This window comes from Anabas testudineus, chromosome 19, assembly GCF_900324465.2.
Source record: "Anabas testudineus chromosome 19, fAnaTes1.2, whole genome shotgun sequence".
NCBI classification, from domain to species: Eukaryota; Metazoa; Chordata; class Actinopteri; order Anabantiformes; family Anabantidae; genus Anabas; species Anabas testudineus.
The window spans coordinates 16,985,085-17,007,847 of NC_046628.1; the positions used below are offsets into that span (position 1 = coordinate 16,985,085).

The window sequence follows — 22,763 nt, forward strand, 5'->3', positions numbered from 1 at the left end:
GATAAAAGCAATAAAAAACGTATTTACTGTGAACTCATTTCACCGTTCAAAGGTGTAAAATATGGTAAATATAATAAGTAACTGTGACAAGCTGTGTCTCTCAGTCAGCGTTAAGGTTCATTTTAAAAGGTGTTGGACGGTGAGACCAGTTTTTAACCTGGCTCTGTGCACAGAAACCACTGCTCAACATTTAAATAAAGCTACTGTCCAAAGTGTCAGTGAATGCTACGGCAGCAACGTTTCCTTTCACTGCAACTACAGCGTCCAAGTCCAAACGTGTCTGACAGCCCAACACCAAAGTTCTGAGTTTGCAAATCACCTGTTCTCCACAGCAACAATCTGTCGTCTGCTGCCACCTGGTGTTCGCTCACTGAAACATACGCTTTGATTTGTGTCCTGCAGTGAAACAAGAGTGTGACAATAAAAAAAGAGTTTTATTGTAAAAACAGTGTCCACAGAGAAAGAGAGAGAGATATACAATGTCCAAACTGACTTTAAGACAACCACTGATGAACTGACGTCTGCAGCCCGACTGTATTAGTCATCGATGTTTTGTGCCTGTGAGATTATGTGATTTACAGATTAGCTAGATGGATCTCTTCAGAGATACACAAGCCTAAGCCTTATGGATGTAGGCCATCACTCTTGCTGCAGTTTAATACATATATATATATATATATATATATACACACACACACACACACAATCAAATCTGAGCATGACATGCACAGTAAAATAATTACAGGCCTGTGTGTTGATAATACTCAGAGGTAAAGATGCAGGTTCTGTCAGGTTATTGCCTTGAACAGATTAACAACTGTTGTCTGGGCTTCAGAGGTAAGCCCACACACACACGATATGATTAGCCCCGTCTCCAATGACACCAAGCTAATCCACAAGGGGAGCACAGAATTAGATTAGTTAAGCTTCTTGAAAATGGGTCAGACTGGGAGAATAATCTGGGAAACAAATGATTCGGTGCTTTAGAGAAAGTTCCCGGTTGATGTGGCCGGTACCGTGAGGAGATGACACCACAAGACTTTACAGAGCAGAGGTTGTGTTTTCACCCTTAAAGGGTCAGTTCACCCAAAAGAAAAACACTTGAGCATTCAGGCTGTTAGTTGCTGATTTTACGTTTTATTTTTCTTGGATTCTAAAATCTTAAATCACATTTAGTCTTTTTAGTTTACAGTTAAAAATCAGGCCCCTTTTTATTTTAATTATTAAAGCTACAGTAAGTAACTTTATCTTTCCATCCCTAGAACTTGATGAAGGGTGCACAGAGTAGGCTCTCTCTGTGATACAGCAGAGATATAGAGATAGATATTTGGAGTGTGGGTTAATCGAGAGACGACGCAGCCGAGTCTGGATACAGAACCAAAACCAAAATAAAAGCAGAACCAGATGAGACCAAACTGGAAGTCTGTGGGTAAATATGTCTTTTCTGTAATTTGAGTGAACGGACCCTTCACAGGTCACACACTGATTAAAATACAATGAAGAACTCATACACACATTGAAGTTCTTGTATTTAAAATGATTTAGTGGTGAACACTGACTAATGTTAGGCACAAATTATCTGATCTCACAGGTCATGGTTCAGTTCTCGCTGCAGTGAATCACTCCTGACGCCTTCATGCGTCAGACGAAGATGAGGACGAGGAAGTCCGGCTGTCTGAGAGCGGCTGCTGTCGTATTATCACAGGCTCCTGAAGGAGGGAGAGTTCTCCAGCAAAATGTTTGAAGGGCTGTAGCTTCACCCGGGACTTGAGCGTTTACCCAGCAGCCAACAGGTCAGCTGAGTTTCTATATGGCGAGCTGCTCCCGCTCTGGTTTCTTTCTGGAAGGTTCCCTCTCTGGAACAAAAAAAACAGATTCACAGACTTAGAAAAGGCAGCAGGGTGGGTACAGCTGGGATGTTCCCCTCTAGCCTTTACGCTCCTTGTACTGAACCCAAACTCACTGTTCTGGGGCTCTAACTCTAAACCACGACCTGACATCCTGAACCACAGCACCAGCTGTGGGATGCTGGTGGATTTCACAAAAACACATACAGCAACAGTTTCTGCAGCTCTTCATCAAACTACATCACCGCTCAGTGTGTTTACTTCAGTAACCAGGTTACCAATAAGTGAGCAGATGTGTTAACTGTGTTAACAGGAAACCTTTAACATGACCTACCCAACAGGGTAGGGGATTAGAAAAACCAGATTTCCAAATATAGATATGTCCTAAAGACGCAGATTTCTCTGCCATGTTTGCACAGAAGGAGGTCGCTGACAGAGAAAGCAATGGAGCTGAGATGCTGTATGAAATGTGAGATGATTCCTAGGAGTGATGACTCCTTGTTTTTAAATGTCCTGAAACTGAAACTAACACAATGTGGCCTGAAGAGGTCTGAACAAATCACTCATGGGCTCCATATATAAGCAGTAAACAGTCACTGTCTGACTCCAGATCTTTCACAAACAACCTCAATCTGTCGAACTGAGATGAAAGATTTTACCAACACAGCATCTTTTATTTCACGTGCTAAAGGTTTGTTGGTAATAAAATGTTACTGTCAGTCCTACAACATGGGACGGACCAGTAAACAGAACTAGCTGGTTCTCCTCTGAAGTTTTGATTCTGCTTTTGATTCCTGAAACATTTCAGTCGATTTGCTTCCATATACAACATCAGTCGGACACATGTAAGCTCCAAAGCGTGGATGCGCTTCACAAGAGTTTATACAAGTAAACCTGTAGTTCAGTATAGATTGGCTCTGTGGACTAATGTGATTTGTTGGCGGTTTTATGAACAGATAAGACAAAAAGTATGAGCAAGAACACACCTGGCTTCTCCTTTGCAGCCTCTGGCACCTCTGGCAGCTCATCTGAAGGAACCTCTGGAAGCTCGACGTCTCCCTGAGACGGATCAGAAACAACACGTGATCAAACCAACAGATGTGTGTGAACTTACAAAATCTGAGTTACAAAGTCTGAGTGACTGACCTGAGTTATGGCCTCCAACTCAGCCAGAACAGCATCTTCATCCTCCTGTGACAAAGAGCCGGCCAGCATCTCGTCTATTTGCTGCACAAGGACGAAGACTCAGTTAACCCGATGGACCCAGTGTATTTGTGATTACCTCAGTTCTAAATTATGTTGATTCATGATTTAAACAGTGCAATTAAATGACACCGACTGCTGGGACTTACCCTTTGGTACTCAATGGCGTCCTGGGTTTCATCCATAATCCGTTCTACTTCTTCAATAGACATCACCTAGTGAGAAAATAGTCAATCAGAGATCACCAGCGAGGTATCACACATGAGATTCCTTCCTTCTACCATCAGAACCATCACCTACCTCGTGCATTTTCTTCAGACATTCATTTCCAGTTTTCAACCCATCAATCACTTTCCTTTCAATCTGAGCAAACTCCAGGTCTTGAACCTGAAATAAGTGGGAGAGAGCGACACTTTCAGGTTAATGTTGCTGCTGCCACCCGCTGTGCATCAGTAGGAACCCCTCTGGTCACTCACCATCCGCTCCAAGTTGCTTATCTGGTTCTCTGTCTTGTCTAAGAGTTGGTCCTGGTAGCGTTTCTTTTTCAGCAAAAGTAGTGCTTTTCTGTTTGAACCCAAAAGGTGATAAAATCAGAATCACTCTCAAAAAAGAACAGTGAGCAACTGATGCACAACAGAACACAATAAATCATATAACAAATGACATTTCCAGGAGGATTTTTCTCAAAAATATAGTTAGAGTTTATGTGGACTACTGGCTCATTACTGTTGAGGCCACTGTGCAACGTTTCTACTCACTCTTTTTTGCCATCTTTCAGCAGCTGTTTTGCCAACAGTCTCTCCTTCTCCAGCTGCACGTTGATCCTCTTCTGATACTGCCTCAGTTTATCTCTTTGCTGTTTCAGTTGCTGAAATAATGAAACAGAAACATAGTGAGTGCATGAGTACCAACCTGACGTTGACACTCCAATAAGTCACTAACTAACAAAGACACATTATGCTAATTGAGCAGCTGTCAGTCCAGCTTGTCTCCTGCTTTGCCAAATTACATTGTAAAAGTCTTACACATTTCATGGCACACTTCATAAAAGAGCAACCGTAAGAAATGTTATTACAAAAACAATGCCTTACTTAAGTTAAGCGGTTCGGATTATATCGGGATATGATTAGTAGATCAGCAGCAGAAAACTTTTATAATGATTTACTTTCTGCTTCCCGAACTGAATTATTTTGAAGGCAGATTCATACAGGATTACGTTACTAACTATATCTTAAATTTGTTGTTTTTCCAGATACATTCGTGCCGAATTGCCAAGAAGCTGCTCAAGAGTGCCAATTAGTTTGGGTTACATTTATAAACTAGGTATATTCGATTATTGACGTGCACATTTTCTTAATTATTAAAATTCTCAAAGCAGTTTGGCATGACTAGTTCATGATTCAGGGATAGCTAGCTAGCGTTAGCTAGCTGTGACACTTACCAAAATCGCTTTGTCTTGTTCTGTCACTCGCGTCTGTTTCTTTTTGCCGAAGATATTTCCCATTCTGACACAGCATCCCAGCTACACTTGACAACCAGAAGAGGGAAGTGAAACTATAATCCACAGGATTTCTCGGAGCTGTAGGTTAATGTAGCTTCTCGTCCATTATTGTGTAGTCATCTGTGTCCACACCCACACCAGGAAGTACGGGATCTGGGGAGGGACAAATATCTAAATCCCAGAGCGCACGAAACGCTGACGGCAGATTCCTTTTACACGTTTATAAAACATTAAATAGATTTAGTTTTGATAAGCAGTGTGTCATCAACACGTACATCTGATCTGAGCAGGAAATAAGATACTAGTTCGTCAAAAAGACGTATAAACCAACTATAGTGAATCATTATTTACTGCTCCCTAGAGGCCAAGTGGAGAACTGCGACACAGCGTGAGTGACTGGTGTTTCCGGTGGAACCTTTCAAAATACAGCTCAGAAATGTGCATTGTTGACAACATTGCTGTCAGTTGCTTTGAATTATACCATAGAGCCAATTATCAGGAAAAAAAAGCCAGTATGTGGTTTTCTGGTCTGTCCTTCAAGGAAAAGACAAAACAATAATTTGGATTAACATTACTATTTATTCATGAAAAGGTCATGAAGTGACCACAGTTCAATGATGGCAAGTGTGCATCCAGACACGGGGGCGTTACAGGAGGAAAAGTACAGCACACAGCTAAACCACAATCTTTAAAAAATAAAATCAGTGCACAGTTAATCATACAAAGATTGCATAATATAAAGAAAGGTTATAAAATTTCCCAGAAATAGTGCAAGTTTATCACCACCAGGAAAAGAAAATGAAACCTGCTCCACGTTCAATGCCAGTTGCGTTGATGCTCCATTTTCCAAAGAGATAAAGAACATGTTGGATTTATTTCTGTGAACAATTTCCAATAGAGGCCGAGTAAGAGAAGTGCAAAAAAAAGCTGATGTTACTTGGATGGCTACATGTTACTGACATTGTCAAACCCACAGAACATGAATGTTGGTGTACAGTATTGCACTTGGGAAAACAAATATAAACAATTATAAAACATACAGTGAAAATAAATAAGACATCACAAACCCCGCCCATGCACACCACATATCATTTCTTTTTTTGTCCAACAAGGCTACATGTGTGCAAAAAGAAAGAAATGCTGACTGAGTTGAACTAAAGTTTAAAAAGCCACAGACAGTGCATGGACAGAGCCTCCGGAGTTCCTCACACTTTGTCAAGTAACGTGTATTTGTATGGAAAGCTAAAGGGGTCATAATCCGTCTCCTTTTCTCCAGTGTTGTCTGTTCTAAAGCCGTTCATTTCACCCGTAGAGAGACAAATCGTGACGTCTTCAGCTTTTGATGTATTTGCCTTAAATGTTGGCATCTGATGTCTGTAGTGCATGTGTGCAGCCAGTCGACCTCAGACTCATTTCTTGGAAGCTTTCTAAATACGATATTACTAAAGAATGAATATCTTGAAAAATATGTACAGTGAATCTGACAGACACACAATGGAGCTTGTAACAGATAAAACATCTATCTTGGAAGATGAAATGAGTGTCTACGATTAATCATTCCCAAGAGTTTAAAGTAAACATTTAGCTTCCGCTTCACAACTGTTCTGTAGCAAGTAGATAAACTCCACAAACTATACCAAGGTGAACAAAACAAGCACACCCGACAGTTCAAACCCAATATGGTTGCGCTGCAAAACAACCTCAGTGGATCTCATACTGCTGAGTTTTGTGTTGCTGAGGCACTGAAACACTAACAGTTGTTTCTCTTTTGTCGATCTCAGACCCAGCAGCCTTAAGTTCACACACTAAAGTAAAAAAACGAGGAATCAGCTCATTCAGAAGTGGTAGACAAATACCATTTACGATCATCAATGAATTAAAAGTTCAACCAATGAGTTCCGTTTCCCTTTAGCCTCATTCCCCTCTCACCCGACTGTCATGAAGAAATTACAATTTATCGGTTTGCTGATTGCACCAACATGTACCTGCTTTTACTAACAGTTGATTATGCAGAAACAGCCGCATCTACACACAGCATACTAGTATACCTCACAACACACACACACACAGACAGACACAGGCTAGATAAGAGTTAACAAAACACAGCGGAGTGATTAAACGTGGCACCAAAGTGAAACGGTGACTAGAGAGGCTGCGCAGAGCCTCACTGCCTAGTTACAAACAGTCCTCTGACCGGACGCCAAACGTACATTCAAAATCTGTTTTCAAAAGATTCTCATAAAGCTCAACTGACAGATGGATGAAGAACATTTCAACAAGTCCTTTCTGGGTCTGAACCTCAAACCTCACTGCTCCATGTTTGAGGTCTTCAGGCCCTGGCTAACGTCTGCCATTAGAGGTGTGCTACATGTACTGGTGTGCATATTCTACACTACATTCCCAACATAAGGGTTCTAGTTCAAAGCTAAACCTGTAGAGACGAAGGCCACAGGGCAAAGATCCTCCATTCAAAAAGCATCATACCAACATCTGTCACATTGCACGCTGAAACACTCACTTACTGGAGAACATAGAGTTTAAATGTGGGTCTGGACAAGGATGTGCATGCTGGTGTAAAACGAAGAGAGAGGAACGTCGGGGAATTGATACAGGTCAAAAGACTCTGGAGAGCTCGAGCATCTTTTCTCCAGTGTTAGCAAAAAGGCATTAATTCCACTGCCCCACGTCAACAATAGAACTATTATGCAAACAATTTATTCACATGCTACTGACACCAAAAATCAATAAATACTTCTCAGTGTCAATGTGTCAGGAGGTGTGGTAGTGTGTGGTTCAGAGATGTGCTGCTTTGGTACAACTGTGGATGGATCCCAGTTCTGGTAGTGTTCAAAAAACAGTTTCACAAACACGACAGACAAACACCTGAAGAGACGAGCAAACACTTACTGTAATGCTTCCCCGCAGAGGAGAACGGATGGATTACAAAGCATAAATATTATATATTATATAGATTTTCCATTTACTGACTCCCTGTGAAGATAAAAAACACCATTAGAAAGAGAAGTAGGTGTCGCATCAGTGTGTCAAGAAAGACTGGCCCCTCGGTCAGTGCGATTCAGAAAACACGGAGCACCAGTGGACAAGGGTAACACACATGCACACCTCAGACCAACAGAAAGGAGCCTTAACAGCCCCGAGCCCACACACAGTCATTCCCAGTGTATGGGAGCCGCCACCCAGGTCCGTTCATTTAAGGGCGGTGAGCATGGGTTTCGTGGAGCGGGCGAGTGCTGGCGTGAGCCCTCAGACGCTGAAGCCTCCAGGTTGAGACTGGTGGGTCCTGGTCAGTCACCAGCCGGCTCCCTTCAGGTGGGCTTTAAAGCTGGTGCACGATGCTGTCAGCGTGGTTGACTGAAACGGAGCCGTCCTGACGTAGCCGCTGCCACTGGAAAGTTGTGCTCAGGGGGCCCACCTCATCCTCCTCGTTCTCTTGCTCCTTGGCAAACTCCATAAACACCTGGAGAGGAAAGAAAGGGAGAAGAGGAGGAGGAAGAGGAGGAGACAGACGACAGCATAAAGTGAGAAAGTTCATGTAAAGGCAGACGTCCCTCATTTCGAACCCAAACACTTTCCATGAACTCTTCAGAGCCCAAGGTCACATATACAGCAACAACTGTTCCGTCTGATCCACGCTCCAAAACCAAGGAGGTTCAGCACTTTGGCCTAAAAGTAATTCAGTGATTATTAAAATAGCTGATAAAAAATTTTAAACCACACATACCTGCTCTAAGGTCGACTGGGAGAAGTTGTACTCTTCGAAGTTGAAGGTTTGCTTGGCTGAAGAAACAGACATGAAGATAAATTATACTGAATGAGTCAGCAGACACATCCCAGATGGCTAAGAGTGTGAGTGTGAGTGTGTGTGTGTGTGTGTGTGTGTGTGTTAGAGCTCAGCAGTGACTCACCACTTTCTAACTGAGCGAAAGACTTGGCCAGTGATTTGACATCCTCCATTGGGATCTTGTAAACCATCAAAGTAGCAAAGCTGCAAAGAAAGCATCAGTGCACAGAGTTAGCCACACACAAGCTAAGTGTGTGTGTTGTTAGACTAAATAACAGCTACACGTCTGTAAAAACCCATTTTACTGCTAATATCTTTAAAGTGAGTTAATGGATTTAATGTCTGTCTTAATAGAAACTTCATTCCCACTGTTTTTTCTTTATCTTTTAAATGTGGTACATGTACGTGTTAACATCGTTACATGTTTAGGGCCGGGTCGCAATCTCACCTCTCCTGCCGCGCAGCATGAGGGAAGATTCGGAGAATCTCTTTGTGCAGCAACGCCACCTGCTGGAGACCCGTCAGCTCCTCTCTGAGTTTCACCTCCAAACTGTAACCTCGGCCGTATTTCCCTTTTAAATGTTGGATGGAGCCGATACATCTGTTGGAGAAGGACAAAAAGAACATTAGCGCATGGTATCCAGTGATAAGGGAACATGAGAAACCAACGAACACCCCACAGCTGCCTCCTGCTTTAAGCACCAACCTCAGCTGGCCAGAAACCATGATAGCTACACGGTCACACACGGCCTCGGCCTCCTCCATGTAGTGTGTGGTGAGGATGGCTCCCCGCTGGCAGTTCTTGAAAGCAGCACGTATAGCTCTCCTACACATTGTGACAAAAATACTAAATGAGACGGGGGCATCTTTCATCAGCAAAGCCCTGAAGAATCCGTCAGTCAAACTGTCCTCAAGCAAAGCAAAAAGGTCTTCCAACAATCATTACGTTTAAAATCTGTGTCTGATAAAAACAAGCATCAACTTAACAAAATGTCTGAATTCACAATTTTCTGTAAGACCAATTGGTTCAAAGTCTCACCACATGCGCTGTTTAGACTTGGGGTCCATCCCTGACGACGGCTCATCCAGTAAGACAATCTGAGGATTCCCTATCATGCTCAAGGCAAAGCACAACTGGAAAAACAAACCATACAACAGCTTATTGTAATCAAAATCCCATTTGGGTTTAAAGGAAGTATCTATAAAATATGTATTTTTTAAATATAATAATATTTGGACAGCTCAGTGAGTTTCTCACCTTCCTCTTGAGTCCTGCTGAAAGACTCTTGGCTTGTTTGTTTAAGTGGTCCTTTAGCTCCAAAGCATTCACAACACTGACAAAGAAAAAAAAGAGGTCAGCTGCATTTACAGTATATGATTTTACTCTGAACATGAAATGAAGATGGAGGCTTCAGATTAACATTTTTCTGTGCTGTACAGAGTTTTCAATCATTCATTCAAGGTTTTTCATGGTAAAACTGTTTTTCAGTAAGTGAGAGGGTGACTTACCGTTTGATGATGCCTGGCACGTCCTGACCTTTAAGACCCTTGATGGCAGCGTAGATCTCCAGGTGTTCCTGCAGAGTGATCCTGGGCCACAGAGGACTCACCTGAGGACAGTAGCCCACATGCTCCAGAGGACTACCCGCTGGATGAAAATCTGTACTATAGTCTCCCATCAGCACCTGGATAACGGTAAACAGATGGTCAAGAATGGTTTTATTTTGGTGTCTACACATTTACGTTTGACTTTCTCAGTAAAAAAAAAAAAAAAAAAAAAAAACAGAAGTTAAGTCATTTTTCACAAACAAATACAATTGATACTGCACAACAGAGATGACGAGAGCATCTGCACTGTACCTGGCCTGCAGTGGGGTCGGTGTCACCTGATAACATGTGCATGACTGTGCTCTTTCCTGCTCCGTTGGGGCCCAATAGTCCGAGAACCTCGCCTAATGACACAGTAACAGGGTTTATCGTAAAATGTGGTGAAACCTTCTTCACTAATGGATTTTTCCAACAATCTAAATGCACTCTGAGTAAGTAGATACGAAATGAGAACTACTCACCACTACTTGAAAAAGACAAGTGCACATACCTTTGCGGACACAGAAGGAGATGTTTGCAGCCACTTTCCTCGTCTTGCTTAAAGAGAAACCTTCTCTTTTTCCCTTATACTGTTTCTTCAGGTTACTCACAACCACCACTGGTCTCTGAAAGGACACAGAGAAGGTGATAAAAATAACCACGCACTCAGTCAGCGCTACTGGATGTGATGACTTTTAGCAGAACGTTCTACAGATTAAAAGACACCCTGCACATGCTCAGTAGCTCATCTTCAAGACAAAGACTCTTCAGTTGTTCAGTAAATTCATAATAATCTAGATCACTAGACCACTGAGACTAAATTCAGCAGCTCCTTACTTTCCCATACCAACGTACCAAAGGATGAGATTGTCAGATAAACATCACTCACCTCCTCGCAGGACTGGCAGGTGAGGGCCTCCTTCACCCTGGCCTTCTCCATCTGTACATCTTCATCCTCATTCAGCCCCTCTTCTGGGTTCCTCTCCACTTTGGGTTGTGACTTGGACGAGATCCTGAGATGGTTTAAAAAACATCAAGGTCGATGTTCAAACATTTAACAATACCATTAATCTTAAGCTTTCGGTTCATTGAAATACAAATTAACAGAGGCTGGCTGTAATCTGAGACGAGACCTGAAATCCAATAATCACCTGCAGAATTGATCGGTTGTCATTTTCCTCCCACCGTAACGGATTTCCAGCCAGCGAAGCAGGAAAAGCAGCAGGATACACTGGAGATAGGGCTGAACACACAGAGAGACACATACAGTATTACAGCTCAACATACACCTGTTCAGAGCCCGTTTTCTGGCGAAAGGATTTAAAATGAGACACATACAGCTACAACTGCGATAAGCAGGTTCTTCCATAAGAAGTCCTCCTCATAGAGAGAGAGGAGGAAGGTCGCCTGTGAATGGAGAAAAAAACAGCAGCTATTAACTAAAACCGTCCTCCAGAACTGCAGCGTCGGTGCAACTCTTCTACGTCACATCTAAAATGCAGCTTAATGTAGGTTTAAAGACAAAGAACTGGCTGGTTCCTGTGGGTGATCTCCTACCTTGGTGATACAGTTGAGGCAGCCCATGAGAGGGTACAGAGGGTTGAAGAAACACAAGATGTTGTGCAGGTTTCTGGTCAGCGCAGGGCTGTCGTTCACAAACAACTGAACCAGTGAAGCTGACACCACACACACCTGGAGCGCAAACCGCTCAGTTAGCACGCAAAACCTTTTCATGTGACTCTACTAACAACTATCTACACAAAGAATTACGCAATAAATTGTGTCAGATGAAGTAAATGAAGCTGAAGCTCCTTCGTGTACAGTACGACCATGAAACTGCAGCACAGCTAAAACAATAAACCTATTTAGTTTTATCTTCGATCTTATGATTAATCAGTTACTAATCTCTATGACTGCAGGAACACATCTTATTGTGATTCATGCTTTGGAAGTCAATATTTCCATGAGGCATCTTTTCTCACCATCATGGAGAAAACAGAGAAGAAATCCCTGTTGCTCTGGACTCGGGTGAAACCAAAAGAAACCACATAAGTAAAGAGGATCATGGCTGGAGCGAAGCCAACAGTGCACAGAACCTAAAGGAGGGGAGAAGAGAAGTCAAGACCATTTCAAAAATATTTCTAGAAATATTAACTATACACAGCCATTAATTTTAAAACCATTTCATGTTTATAACAAGCAGTGGTACGAACTACAGCGGTGAGGTTGCTGGAGGTGAGCAGGTTTCCAGTGTGGAAGGAGAAGAGGATAATGGTCATGGAGGACAGGATGAGGTAGTAGAAGGGGATGTCTACTGCAGCCTGGCCACACCAGTAGGCTGAAGGTACCAGTCCAGAGATACGCAGCGTTGAGCGACACTTGATCTGTGGAAGAAATAAACTAAATATTATCCATCATCTATTATACTTATACTAGATAAAACTGAAATCTTCTATGTTCAACTTAAAGGTTAATTCTGCTGGGCAGAAAGGAATTCATCCTGGATAGATTAAAGTGAAACATAATTATTACTAATTACTACTATATGTGTCGGTTACCTCTCGATCTCGAGTGTGATCCATTGCAAAATACGCAGGCATTCCAGCTGCCAGCATTCCCAGTATGATGGCCTCTATGTAGACCAGAGCGTAGGATGTAGAATCTGGAATTTGCTAAAATAAAATTATAAAATTAAAGTTTAATATCTTTCAATGGGAAACAGGATATATGTGATTTGTCACATCTGACCCAGAACTCACATAATCAAACGGTTTGGTCCAGGTTCGGATCTGTCCAGAACCATTCAGTCCTCTTAGGAGAGCGTTGCTTAGTACGTTAACCGCCATAGGCAAAGAGTGCACTGTGGTGCTGTTGAACGCAACACTGTATCTGAAACCCTGTTAACATACAAGAAACAGAGAGTGTCACATGTTGGTAGATTATTTTATAAAGCTCCTAGTCTAGCCCCCATCAGGAACACTGCAGTACCACCACATTAACTGTAGGTGGGGGTGCTGCAGCAGAGGTGAACCTACATCTGTTGCTTTTTCTATATTCTTAGAAAATAACCATCTATCAAAACTTAAATTAAAACGTTGACAGTGACCTTGCTGGTGCCCGTTACGTTAAAGGCGGCGCTATGCGGAGCTGCAGCCATGTAGTCACTCTGTTTCATAATTTCCACTTTGATGTCCTGAGACTCCAGGTTGTGGACGAAGTCAGAAATATCTGAACCTGTTGGCAAAAGAAACATGCACTGCTTATCCACTGCAGACTCATCTATATTATTTTATACAAAGTGTAGGTTTGATAGATTCAGGATGCAGCAAGGTGCAACCAGCATTTTAAATATCAGCATCTATTCTCCCAGGTTACAAACCAGAATCCATTTCCTTCAGGAAATTTCCAGCAAGCTCACCTGAGGAGTTCTGAACCAGGAGGCTGGTGGTATATCTACGGGGGGCCTGATTCCTTTTGAGGAAGTAATCGCGCATAAACTGGCGCTCTGATGAGTGGATCTGGATGTTTCCTGTGGCCAAAGCCAAGACGAGCACCGCAGCAACAAACACAAGGAACAAGACCAGACTGCAGGTGGAGGGAGGTGGTGGGGAAAGAAAAGGACAAACAAAAGATATTTACTGGACCTATTTACAATCACATATATTTTATGAGATCTTACAAGGTTCTGTGCACCATTCTTCTTGGCAATTAAGTGTCTAAGTCCTGAATGAGTGACTTCAAATTATTTTAGCCACTAGACTCTCACGTGTAAATGAAGGCCTTCCTCTCCCTGAACATGTTGAGCATGTGCAGCCAAGCCACAGCGCTAAACTGCTGCCGCCACAGAGCTTGACCCGACACAACGTCAGACTTGCTGTCTGAGAACGTCAGCAGCTTCTGGTCTGTATCATCTATGGAAGCATTGTCACATTCATCCTCTGCCTGCTCTCGATTAAACACGCTGTAGTCTGGAGACGTGAAACATGCAGACAGACAAATCCAGTAATGTAACAAAATCAGGAATAAGTTCGAGAATTTATTCAGTGCAACAACTACTCACTGTTTTGGACACACTCACCAGCTTGATCCACTTCAGCTTCAGCCTCCAAACGAAGAAAAACATCCTCCAGAGTTGTCATGGAAACCCCATAGTTGATGACTCCCAGACTGGGCTGACGGTCCAGCTCTGAGAACAAGCCTATGAAAAGACAAATGAATCATACTGGCTGTTGGTTCACTTCTTTTTAAGCTGAGTTGCAAATGGGCTGCAGGAATTATTTCAGCATTTGTCTGGGTTGGAGTTGTTACTAATGGACAGTGCAGACAAACTACAAGGCTACAAACCACAGTACGCAAATGGACTTTCCAACACTTACACAATAGTGCATTTGTGCCAATAACTAATGAGCTGAGACAGGTGCTGTTATTTTTACTGGTGATCTTACCTGGAAATGTGTCCATGCTCTCAAAGGGCAGCGTGAACGTCAACTCAGCTTCATGTTGTCGAGACAACTTTGCTTTGGGAACTTGCTGCTTGACCAACGATGTGATCTTTTCAGCATCACATCCCTCGTTGATAGACATTCTGTGAGGGGGGAAATAATGATCTAAATCTATTTCAATAAAGACTAGTGGTTATGATTGATTGAAAAAGAAACTATCAACCAATAAACCATAAAGACTTGTTTGTACTCGTGAACAAACGTTTGAAATGTTCACAGATGGCTTACACTGCTCTGTAACAATCTCTAACAACAACAATTTGAGTTAAGTAAAAATCTTCTTGCCTGAGATGATATCCAACTCCACACTTCATCTTGAGATACATTGAAGAGCCAATGCATTTCAGCTGTCCTTGAGAGATCACAGCTTTGCGATCTGGTCCAAAAAATAAAATTTGTAATTTATCAAGTGCAAATTGATTGACAAGAAACTATTTAAAAATAAATGAAATAAGCTCTTTTCCACACACAAAATGTTTGTACCAGCAAGAATGTCAGCCTCATCCATGTAGTGAGTGCTGAGGACAGTGACTCTGCCAGCTCTGCGGCTCTTCAGCAGTGTCCAGACCTGATGTCTGGAGCAGGGGTCCATGCCTGCAGTAGGCTCGTCCAGGAGCAAGATCTGTCACCAGCAAACATGAAGCAAATTGATGTTACTTTAATACGACCTTTAGTAGAGTTACTGATAATTAGATTTAGATTTAGAAAAGGATAAACAGAAAAATAAAAGTCTATAATTAATGCTTAAAGCACTTTTAGGCACCTTGGGATCACCTAGAATGGCAATGCCCACAGACAGCTTCCTCTTTTGGCCTCCACTCAGATTTTTTGCCTGGGCAGTCATGATCTTTTCCAAGTCCAGATCCTTCAGTACTTTGGTAACCTGTCCCAGAAAGAAGGATTTGTTACAGTGATTTCTTTACACGGCAAGAAGAATCAAAAATGTTTTGTCAATAATTCAGGATCCTTTATGCATTAAGTACAGTAAATATATAGAGCTGTATATAGTTAGAAAGCAGAGGAGGAAATAAAGGGTAATTGATGTTTTGATTATTCCACACTCAAATACTCTACCTGACTCATTAACGTAAAGTAAGGGTCCACACAGGCCTCTCATCACATTACCTCTGCATCAGTGTCTGCAGGTGGGATCCCTTTGATGGCAGCAAATATCCTTAGGTGCTCCTCCACAGTGAGCACATCAAAGATGATGTTGAACTGGGGGCAGATTCCCACCAGCTGCTTCATTTCTGATGCATCTGCAATTTCTGCCACAGGCGAGCCGTAGATAGTGGCCGAACCGTCAGTAGGTGGGCAGATGCCACACAGGATGTTCATGAGAGTGGACTTTCCAGCCCCGCTGTGTCCCAGCAGAGCTGTGATTTGGCCCTCATAGATGTCAAACGTCAAGCCTGAAGAGTGGTTGAGAAGAAAGAAAGAAGAGCATCAAAAAAATAAATCAACCAGTGGGGCTGAGCCATATACTGGCATTGTAGGGATGAGCAACAGGACATACAGAAAACATACATGACAATCTGAATATCTCCTGACTGATGTCAAAATGGAAACTGTTTATTCTCTAATGTCTAACTAATGGTTTTTGCATGGCGGCTCCAACTGCCCGGTGAAAACCCAAAGACCAGATATTTTTCCACATACACTATAGGGATATGGTTTGACTTTTCTCTGCACACTTAGCAACAGGCATTAAAGTTCTACATATAGTTTGAAATTATATTTCAATGTTCTTGTTTCTAAGATCTGCCATTTTCAGGACTTACCTCTCAGAGCCTCCACCACACTATCCTTCTCTTTGTACACCTTCCGGATGTTATTGATGCTGCCAGAAATGGAGCAAATGAGCAATCAGAATATTTTAAAAAAGAACGAACAGTCGACATTAAGAGCTGGACACTGATCAGGCTAAATTTAAAGTGCTTTAATGTAACAGGCTGTAAACATGACCTTCATTTGCAAGGTCAGAGTTTTACCGAATGGCTTCTTTTCCTCTGAACTCAGGTGAAACAGGTTCGACAGACTCTTCCCCAACAGGAGCGCCGTTCACCTCTGTGTCATACACTGAGCTCACTTCAACGTAGCGCTTTCTGCGTTTGGACCAATAGGATGGCTTTAGAAAGTACACCACGGACCTCCTCATACCAAACTCACCTGCATATCAGACAAAATGTGAAATGTATTATACATAGCAATAATAACACTGAAATTTAAATTAGGATTTAACTAAAGAGATTCCACAGGGAAACCTGGCTGTTGCTGCAGAACTGATGCTGCCTTAAAGTTTTAAAATAGATTATGATTCAAACTGAAGCATTCTTCATGTGTACTCACCAGGCAGAACCTGGTCCAGGTAGATAGCCAATAGAAGGTAGAGGACACAGTCTACAACCAGCATGATCAGGGGAACATAAAGGGGATGAGGGCCATTGGCCAAAGAAGAAAACACTGCACCATCTCCCTGGGCCTCCAGGTAAACCACCTAACATGTGTATAAACACATTAAAAGATCAATTCCCTATAGCCACAGTTATTATCCTGAACAATGTGCACAATTTTCTGAAAGGGCTAAAAGTGTACATGTTGGTTTGTAATGAAAAAATAAATTACAACAGCACACCACTGACAAAGACAAGGTCAATGGCAAAGGGAGGGTTTTACCTGTGCAATGCCAATAGAAAAGGCACTGGGGGACAACAGGCAGAGGAGCCAGACTAGCGGCTGTGGGAAGTCTCTCATCAGCACAGTGAAAAGCGACAGGCAGCCAAACACCACTGTCAGCATGGAGCCCACTGTGCTGGCAAACTTAGGCTTCTTAAATAATGGAGTCAACATAAAGGAGAAAAAGATCTGTGGGAAAAGAGAAAGACAGAGATGAAAGAAGACAGATAGCAACAGGACAGGGCACACTCTAATATGAAAACTTTAAAATGGTTATTTGCCTCCATCATACAGGCAAACGGCCGGATAGTGTAGTGGTACGACCTCCTTACTCTTACCCCGCCTACCTTTGACTTGTACCTTGTAAGTCGCTTTGGATAAAGTGCTAAATGTAAATGTACAAAGTAAGAAATCTTACAACTTTATTAAAGCTCTACTCACAGATGATATTCCATAGAGGAAGATGAGGGCCGGATAGTGTAGTGGTACGACCTCCTTACTCTTACCCCGCCTACCTTTGACTTGTACCTTGTAAGTCGCTTTGGATAAAGTGCTAAATGTAAATGTACAAAGTAAGAAATCTTACAACTTTATTAAAGCTCTACTCACAGATGATATTCCATAGAGGAAGATGAGGGAGAAGATGACAAGGAATTCACTGTGAGGGAACAGCGCTGTGTAGGTAGCAATGATGGACATAAGGATGGACATCATAGTCACCAGAGCAGCATACAAGAGGCCCCACGACAACCTGACGCAGAACAAAGAAAAAAAACATATGCAAACACTATATAACATGAATAAAGGAATATCTTTATTCACAGTCCAAAGTGTCTAAGACTTCCTTACCAGAAGGCTGTATCATAGAGTCCCATCATGGTCATAGTGTCTTTGAGACGATGTTCCTTCTCAGCCGCAACATTTACAATAAGGAAGGTGACAAAGGGTGTGAAGGCCAGGACCAGGTAGATGGAGATGAGCGCATGGGGAAATTTCTGCACCTCTACAGAACCTGGCTGTCCCATCATTACCACTTTCAGGTCCATCTCACTCCACACTGAGCGCTTTGTCTGCATCTGTACACATAAATCGGCTGATAACAACTGATTTCTATTAAACATTTTATGTTATGCAGCTCTGTGATGATCTACCAATTTCTCATTATTAATTATAACCTGTGTTATAATAACAATGACAATAAGGACAATTGATTTGAATTTAATTGAACTGTAATGACAAATAGTTATCCTGGCCAGCTAATGACAAACAACTGGCATCTCTAACAACAAAGGTTGGGAAAACTCTGGACTTTTCTAAGTCTTTCTTCACTTAGGAAGCTGCAGGGGAGGAGATGTTAAAAATGCATCAGTGTAACTTAAAACCAAATGAAAAATGCATAGCAAACAAGAACCAGAGAGGAGAAAGGCAGGTCTCACCTGGATGATAGCTGCATCGATCAAAGACTGGAGGCGGATGAAGCCCGAGTACCAGTAATTAGCTGCTCTGCAGCTCACTGAACTTGTAAAACAGTTTGCTAGAGCAGAGAAAACACAATGACAACAACATAGCGTGTCTGAGATACAGATGACTTCACATTTCAGTTCTAGTACTGTATGTAGCCTGAACATGCAACCCATTTAAAAGTTTCCACTGGGAATTTTAAGACTGTATACGTAGAGAGTAAAAACAAAGTACAATAAGATAAAAGTTTCATCAGATTTTACCAATAGATTCTGTGAAATCGCTGGGCAGAGGCAGCTGGTTGTATGGGAAGCGTAGTCTGTAAGACATTGCAGAGCTGTCCAGAAACACAACACCAATGTAGCTGGAAGACTCATACAGACTGGCATTCTCCAGGTCCTCCTCACTGGTAAACATATCCAGATGATCCTGCATGTCTAAAAACACAAGGGGGAGGAACAGAGTGTAAAATAGGATATCTACTGGCTCAGTCCTTATAATACAGGCTTGTTATACATGAAATTCTCTGTCCTACTTATACTTTTGGTTCTTAAGCTGCTTTTACTTAAGTAAATGATGTAAGTAGTTCATCCAACACAGCGCGTTTATCTAAAGCAAGAGATGTAATTGGGGCACTTACGCATCACCTGGGCCACCTCCTCCATGATGTGGCTGGTGATGTTAGTGATGGGTGTGTAACCTAGGCCCTTGAACAATGGGTCATGCTGCTCCAGTTCCATAGTGCTGATGCTTTCATAATAAACGTGAGGATTTAAAGTACTGATGAGTATCAGGAGACCCAGCAGTAGCAGAGGTAGGATCAATTCCTGTAAAGACAGACATAAAAAAAAAAAAAAAAAGAAGCAGCTGATGAAAAACCCAAAAATGGTTTAATACAGTTCATCTATAGCAGAATGGAGTTTGAACACTTTATAAAACCACTTATTGATCTCTTTTATTTCTTTCTTCTTCTTCTTTAGGCTGCCCTCACTAGTCACAACAACAGTAACAAATGACTATAAATACTATCTTAACTATTACACCATGACAATTCTTTCTTGTTTCTAACTCTTCAACCCTGAGAAAACCCTGCACAGTAACTAAAAAACTAAAAACTGAGAAGTACTAGTTTGACAGCAGATTTGGCACAATTTCCTGGGAAAACTTAATTATGTTCTGTATATCAAATAAATAATACTGATATTGTCATTTAGTGATTGGATTGAAATCTAATTTAGTAAACACGTTGTTTTCTTCAGCAAACCAACTAAACTAAGCTTCCTACAGGGCAATAAATAAAATGTTTGTTATCTAGTAACTTGGTATAAATTGTCACGGTGTCTTGGCCTTGAAAAACCAGTGACAAACTTTTGGCTTTTCTAGTATGAAGTTAAAGCATATTGTTTGTACTGCAGCTGGACTTTTCTTATTCCTGTTAAGGACACTGCTGGAGATCTTACAGTGTTACACCCTAAAAGAAAGGCTAATACAGTCATAAAAATGCATCACTGCAACTTAAAGTCAAATTAAAAATTTATAGCAAAGTAGAAATTGAAAGGTGTAAGAGTCACAAGCTATTTTTTTCCATTTTATTGCAAAACTCCATTTTATCTCGTGTAGAAATCCATTTTATTGTTGCACTCAAAATGTACAGGCGTGAGAATATGACCTAATTTGTGCAAAATGCAGATGAGATTTTGATGGAATGACCACACACAGCCTTCTCACAGATCCACAGAGAACAGGGACAAAGGACGTGAAACAGCCTTGAGTAAAGGTTCGTGGAAAAGGTGATCATGGTACACCCCAGAATAAAAAAAAAAAAGAATTAAATAAAGTATACTCTATACTTCTCCATTTTACAAAAACACAAGCTGTTATTTACAGCCTAGCTCCTTCGTACGCTACACTAGGGCTCTAACATATCGTATCACCCACAATATATTGTGGAACGCCAAGCAAAAAGACATGATACCAAGCCAAACTGTGACATGGAAATTTAATTATTTTTTAAAATGCATCACATATACTGGTGTGAAGAAAATATCCCACTCTTATTCTATTTTTTAGCTACTTAATTACTTTAGTTTAATATTTCTTAATGATGAAGCTATTTTTAAATCACTGCTTATTACCATAAAAATATTACAATCTAGTTTTAAGTCTATATCACTTATTAAACTGACCAAAGCAAAACAATTCATATCACTCTGCTGAAAACTAGGCACCTGAAGACTCTGTTGCTTGGTCCTCCATTTGATGAGCAGATTCTTGTAGAGAAGACTTCTTGTCTGGTGCCAGACTCCAGCATCTCTTCTGTGCACAGGCTGCATACTTCCAGCATGCCTCATCTGGATGACATACGGACGAGAAGTCGTCTCCCTAATGCTGGCCTCAGCTGCAAGAAAAATAAACGCCAGAGAAAATTTCCAGAGTTGAGATTAAAGATTAGTCTTTAGAAAGCAAGTTAATTAACAGACCACTTTGATGAATGAACAGTGTCTTTTACATCTGCTAGTTTCAACCTCTTAAATATCAAAAATGTTTTTTTATGTCATAGCTGATAGCAAACTCAAAGTTTGGTCTCTGGATTGTTGGACTGTGAAAATGTCTAATGGGAACATCAGCGTATTTTTCAGCATTTTACAGAACAAGAAACCCTGGAGAACAATTAAATAATAAAAACATCATTAGTTAGAGCCATAATATGCAGTATGTACAACAGAATGATCATTCCTATCAATCAACAGAAGTACACAAAACTAAAACACAGGAAAAAGTAAAAAAAGGGCCACTTCAAATTCTTTACTCAAACTGAAGTACCACGTACCTGCTCTAATGTGTAGTTAAAGTACAGAAGTTCAAGGTCTGTGAATGCACTGAGAATACTTCACATGTGTTTGACAAACGCATAAAGGTGAGAAATATTACAAAGAAAAAGTTCTATTAATTGATAAAAACAAGATCAAAGATCTGTGTTACTACATCACAACGTACCAGCAGCTGGTAAAGATGGAGCAGATTTTAACCACATCAAGGCCTCACATTTATTTAATCTGTAAGAATAAATCATCATTTAGCAGTTTATTCTATTTTTACAGTATCTGGTAGCTAAAGTTGTAGAATAAATTTAAACAGGTGTAAACAGACAATGTTTCCCTCAGAACTGCAGTGGATTACAGTTATACATACAAGTATGAATTATGCATGAGTGCATGAATTAGGAAATGATGTCTGTGGTGTAGACTCACATTTTCTTGACAACATGTACAAGCTGACTAATGCTAAGTGTGCAATGCATTTAGTAACGAGCCTTTAAACTACCACAGTCCCCCAGAGACGCAGCGAACCGGACCAGGCTCAGGCTCTCAGTGACTCAGGAGCTCATGTTGGTCTGCTTAGGTTCTGCAGTATCGCAGCGTTTGTAAAGTGGCTTTTATAAAACTAAACGAGACCCAGCAAACCTGCCAATCTGCATGTAGCTAGCTGACATTCAACCTAGCGCTAACGTGCTGTACAACATGTTGGCATGGTGCACCAATTCAGTGCACTGTGTTTCACCTGGAAACTGGAATAGGTGTTGTTAGATACGAACGACAGGCTGCAAAATGCTAAATGGACATTCAGAAATCAGCGTTGGTTTGTTTGTTCCGAGCTAACGCGCAGTGCCAACATCTGAGTGGGTGCGCGTAACAAGCTAGCAAGCTACAGCAACAGCAGTAACACAACCGACACCGCTGGAAAAAAGCACCTACACACAGATAAAAGCCAACAGGTGACATACTCACGTATAAAATACATTAAGGCATATCTTTCCACAAGTTGTGATTGAACTGCCTTACATTACAGGTGTTATTTATGTCCAGGAAGCCCTCGGAAATGAGCACCTTGTTTGTTTCTTCGCCACTTCCGCCTGTCAAATACAGAAACCGTGACGTTGACCAATCAGCTGTTTGCACCAATCATATCACAGTGTGCAGCGTACATACAAATCTACCATTTAGAATTCACTTTTTTTAGTTTTTTATTTATTAATACAGAATAAATGACCATATATGATGCCATTCCAGCGAAAACATGTGAATTTAAATATATCGGGTATATTAATATCCACTATGTGGCTTTAGGCACTTAGATAGAAGATTTTTTGAATCTTGAATCTTGATATAGGCAAATATTTAGTA

General features: G+C 41.3%; 2 protein-coding genes across 6 annotated transcripts; both read right to left on the reverse strand.

Moving 5' to 3' along the window:
• Positions 1–415: 415 nt before the first annotated feature.
• Positions 416–4,699, reverse strand: chmp6b (charged multivesicular body protein 6b). The gene is made up of 8 exons (XM_026352248.1): positions 4,492–4,699; positions 3,809–3,918; positions 3,527–3,614; positions 3,351–3,437; positions 3,200–3,265; positions 2,994–3,074; positions 2,834–2,906; positions 416–1,856 (listed from the first exon to the last, which is right to left on the reverse strand). The coding sequence occupies exons 1-8, from the start codon at positions 4,552–4,554 to the stop codon at positions 1,807–1,809; spliced, it is 618 nt and encodes a 205-aa protein (XP_026208033.1). The 5' UTR covers positions 4,555–4,699; the 3' UTR covers positions 416–1,806.
• A 433-nt stretch (positions 4,700–5,132) lies between these two features.
• abca5 (ATP-binding cassette, sub-family A (ABC1), member 5) lies at positions 5,133–22,500 on the reverse strand. 5 transcript variants are annotated; one of them, XM_026351157.1, is made up of 39 exons: positions 22,368–22,494; positions 21,577–21,635; positions 20,808–20,977; positions 19,220–19,406; positions 18,843–19,016; positions 18,555–18,652; positions 17,968–18,194; positions 17,728–17,869; positions 17,119–17,307; positions 16,792–16,939; positions 16,434–16,611; positions 16,224–16,282; positions 15,568–15,854; positions 15,206–15,325; positions 14,926–15,064; positions 14,728–14,818; positions 14,386–14,525; positions 14,019–14,138; positions 13,707–13,908; positions 13,359–13,525; positions 13,047–13,174; positions 12,700–12,837; positions 12,499–12,612; positions 12,154–12,324; positions 11,923–12,036; positions 11,498–11,632; positions 11,279–11,347; positions 11,092–11,183; positions 10,830–10,953; positions 10,452–10,566; positions 10,214–10,305; positions 9,863–10,038; positions 9,612–9,687; positions 9,393–9,487; positions 9,060–9,179; positions 8,802–8,954; positions 8,478–8,557; positions 8,294–8,349; positions 5,133–8,029 (listed from the first exon to the last, which is right to left on the reverse strand). In XM_026351157.1, the coding sequence occupies exons 2-39, from the start codon at positions 21,611–21,613 to the stop codon at positions 7,889–7,891; spliced, it is 5,064 nt and encodes a 1,687-aa protein (XP_026206942.1). In that variant the 5' UTR covers positions 21,614–21,635; positions 22,368–22,494; the 3' UTR covers positions 5,133–7,888. The 5 variants fall into 5 exon arrangements, with proteins under 5 accessions (XP_026206942.1, XP_033182706.1, XP_026206941.1 ...); XM_026351156.1 differs by having other exon boundaries at positions 7,889–8,029; positions 22,422–22,486; XM_026351160.1 differs by lacking the exon at positions 21,577–21,635 and having other exon boundaries at positions 7,889–8,029; positions 22,422–22,500.
• Between the last annotated feature and the right edge of the window lie 263 nt (positions 22,501–22,763).

Coding starts and splice junctions, on each gene's coding strand:
- abca5 (XM_026351157.1), bottom strand. CDS start 21,613: ATGTGGTTAAAATCTGCTCCATCTTTACCAGCTGCTG. Junction 14,526..14,727: donor GGAGTTGGATATCATCTCAG/GCAAGAAGATTT, acceptor CCCCCCTCACAG/AATGTCTATCAACGAGGGAT. Junction 8,030..8,293: donor CCCAGTCGACCTTAGAGCAG/GTATGTGTGGTT, acceptor TTTCCTCTCCAG/GTGTTTATGGAGTTTGCCAA.
- chmp6b (XM_026352248.1), bottom strand. CDS start 4,554: ATGGGAAATATCTTCGGCAAAAAGAAACAGACGCGAGTGACAGAACAA. Junction 3,075..3,199: donor ACGCCATTGAGTACCAAAGG/GTAAGTCCCAGC, acceptor GTCCTTGTGCAG/CAAATAGACGAGATGCTGGC. Junction 1,857..2,833: donor GGCTGCAAAGGAGAAGCCAG/GTGTGTTCTTGC, acceptor TTTTTGTTCCAG/AGAGGGAACCTTCCAGAAAG.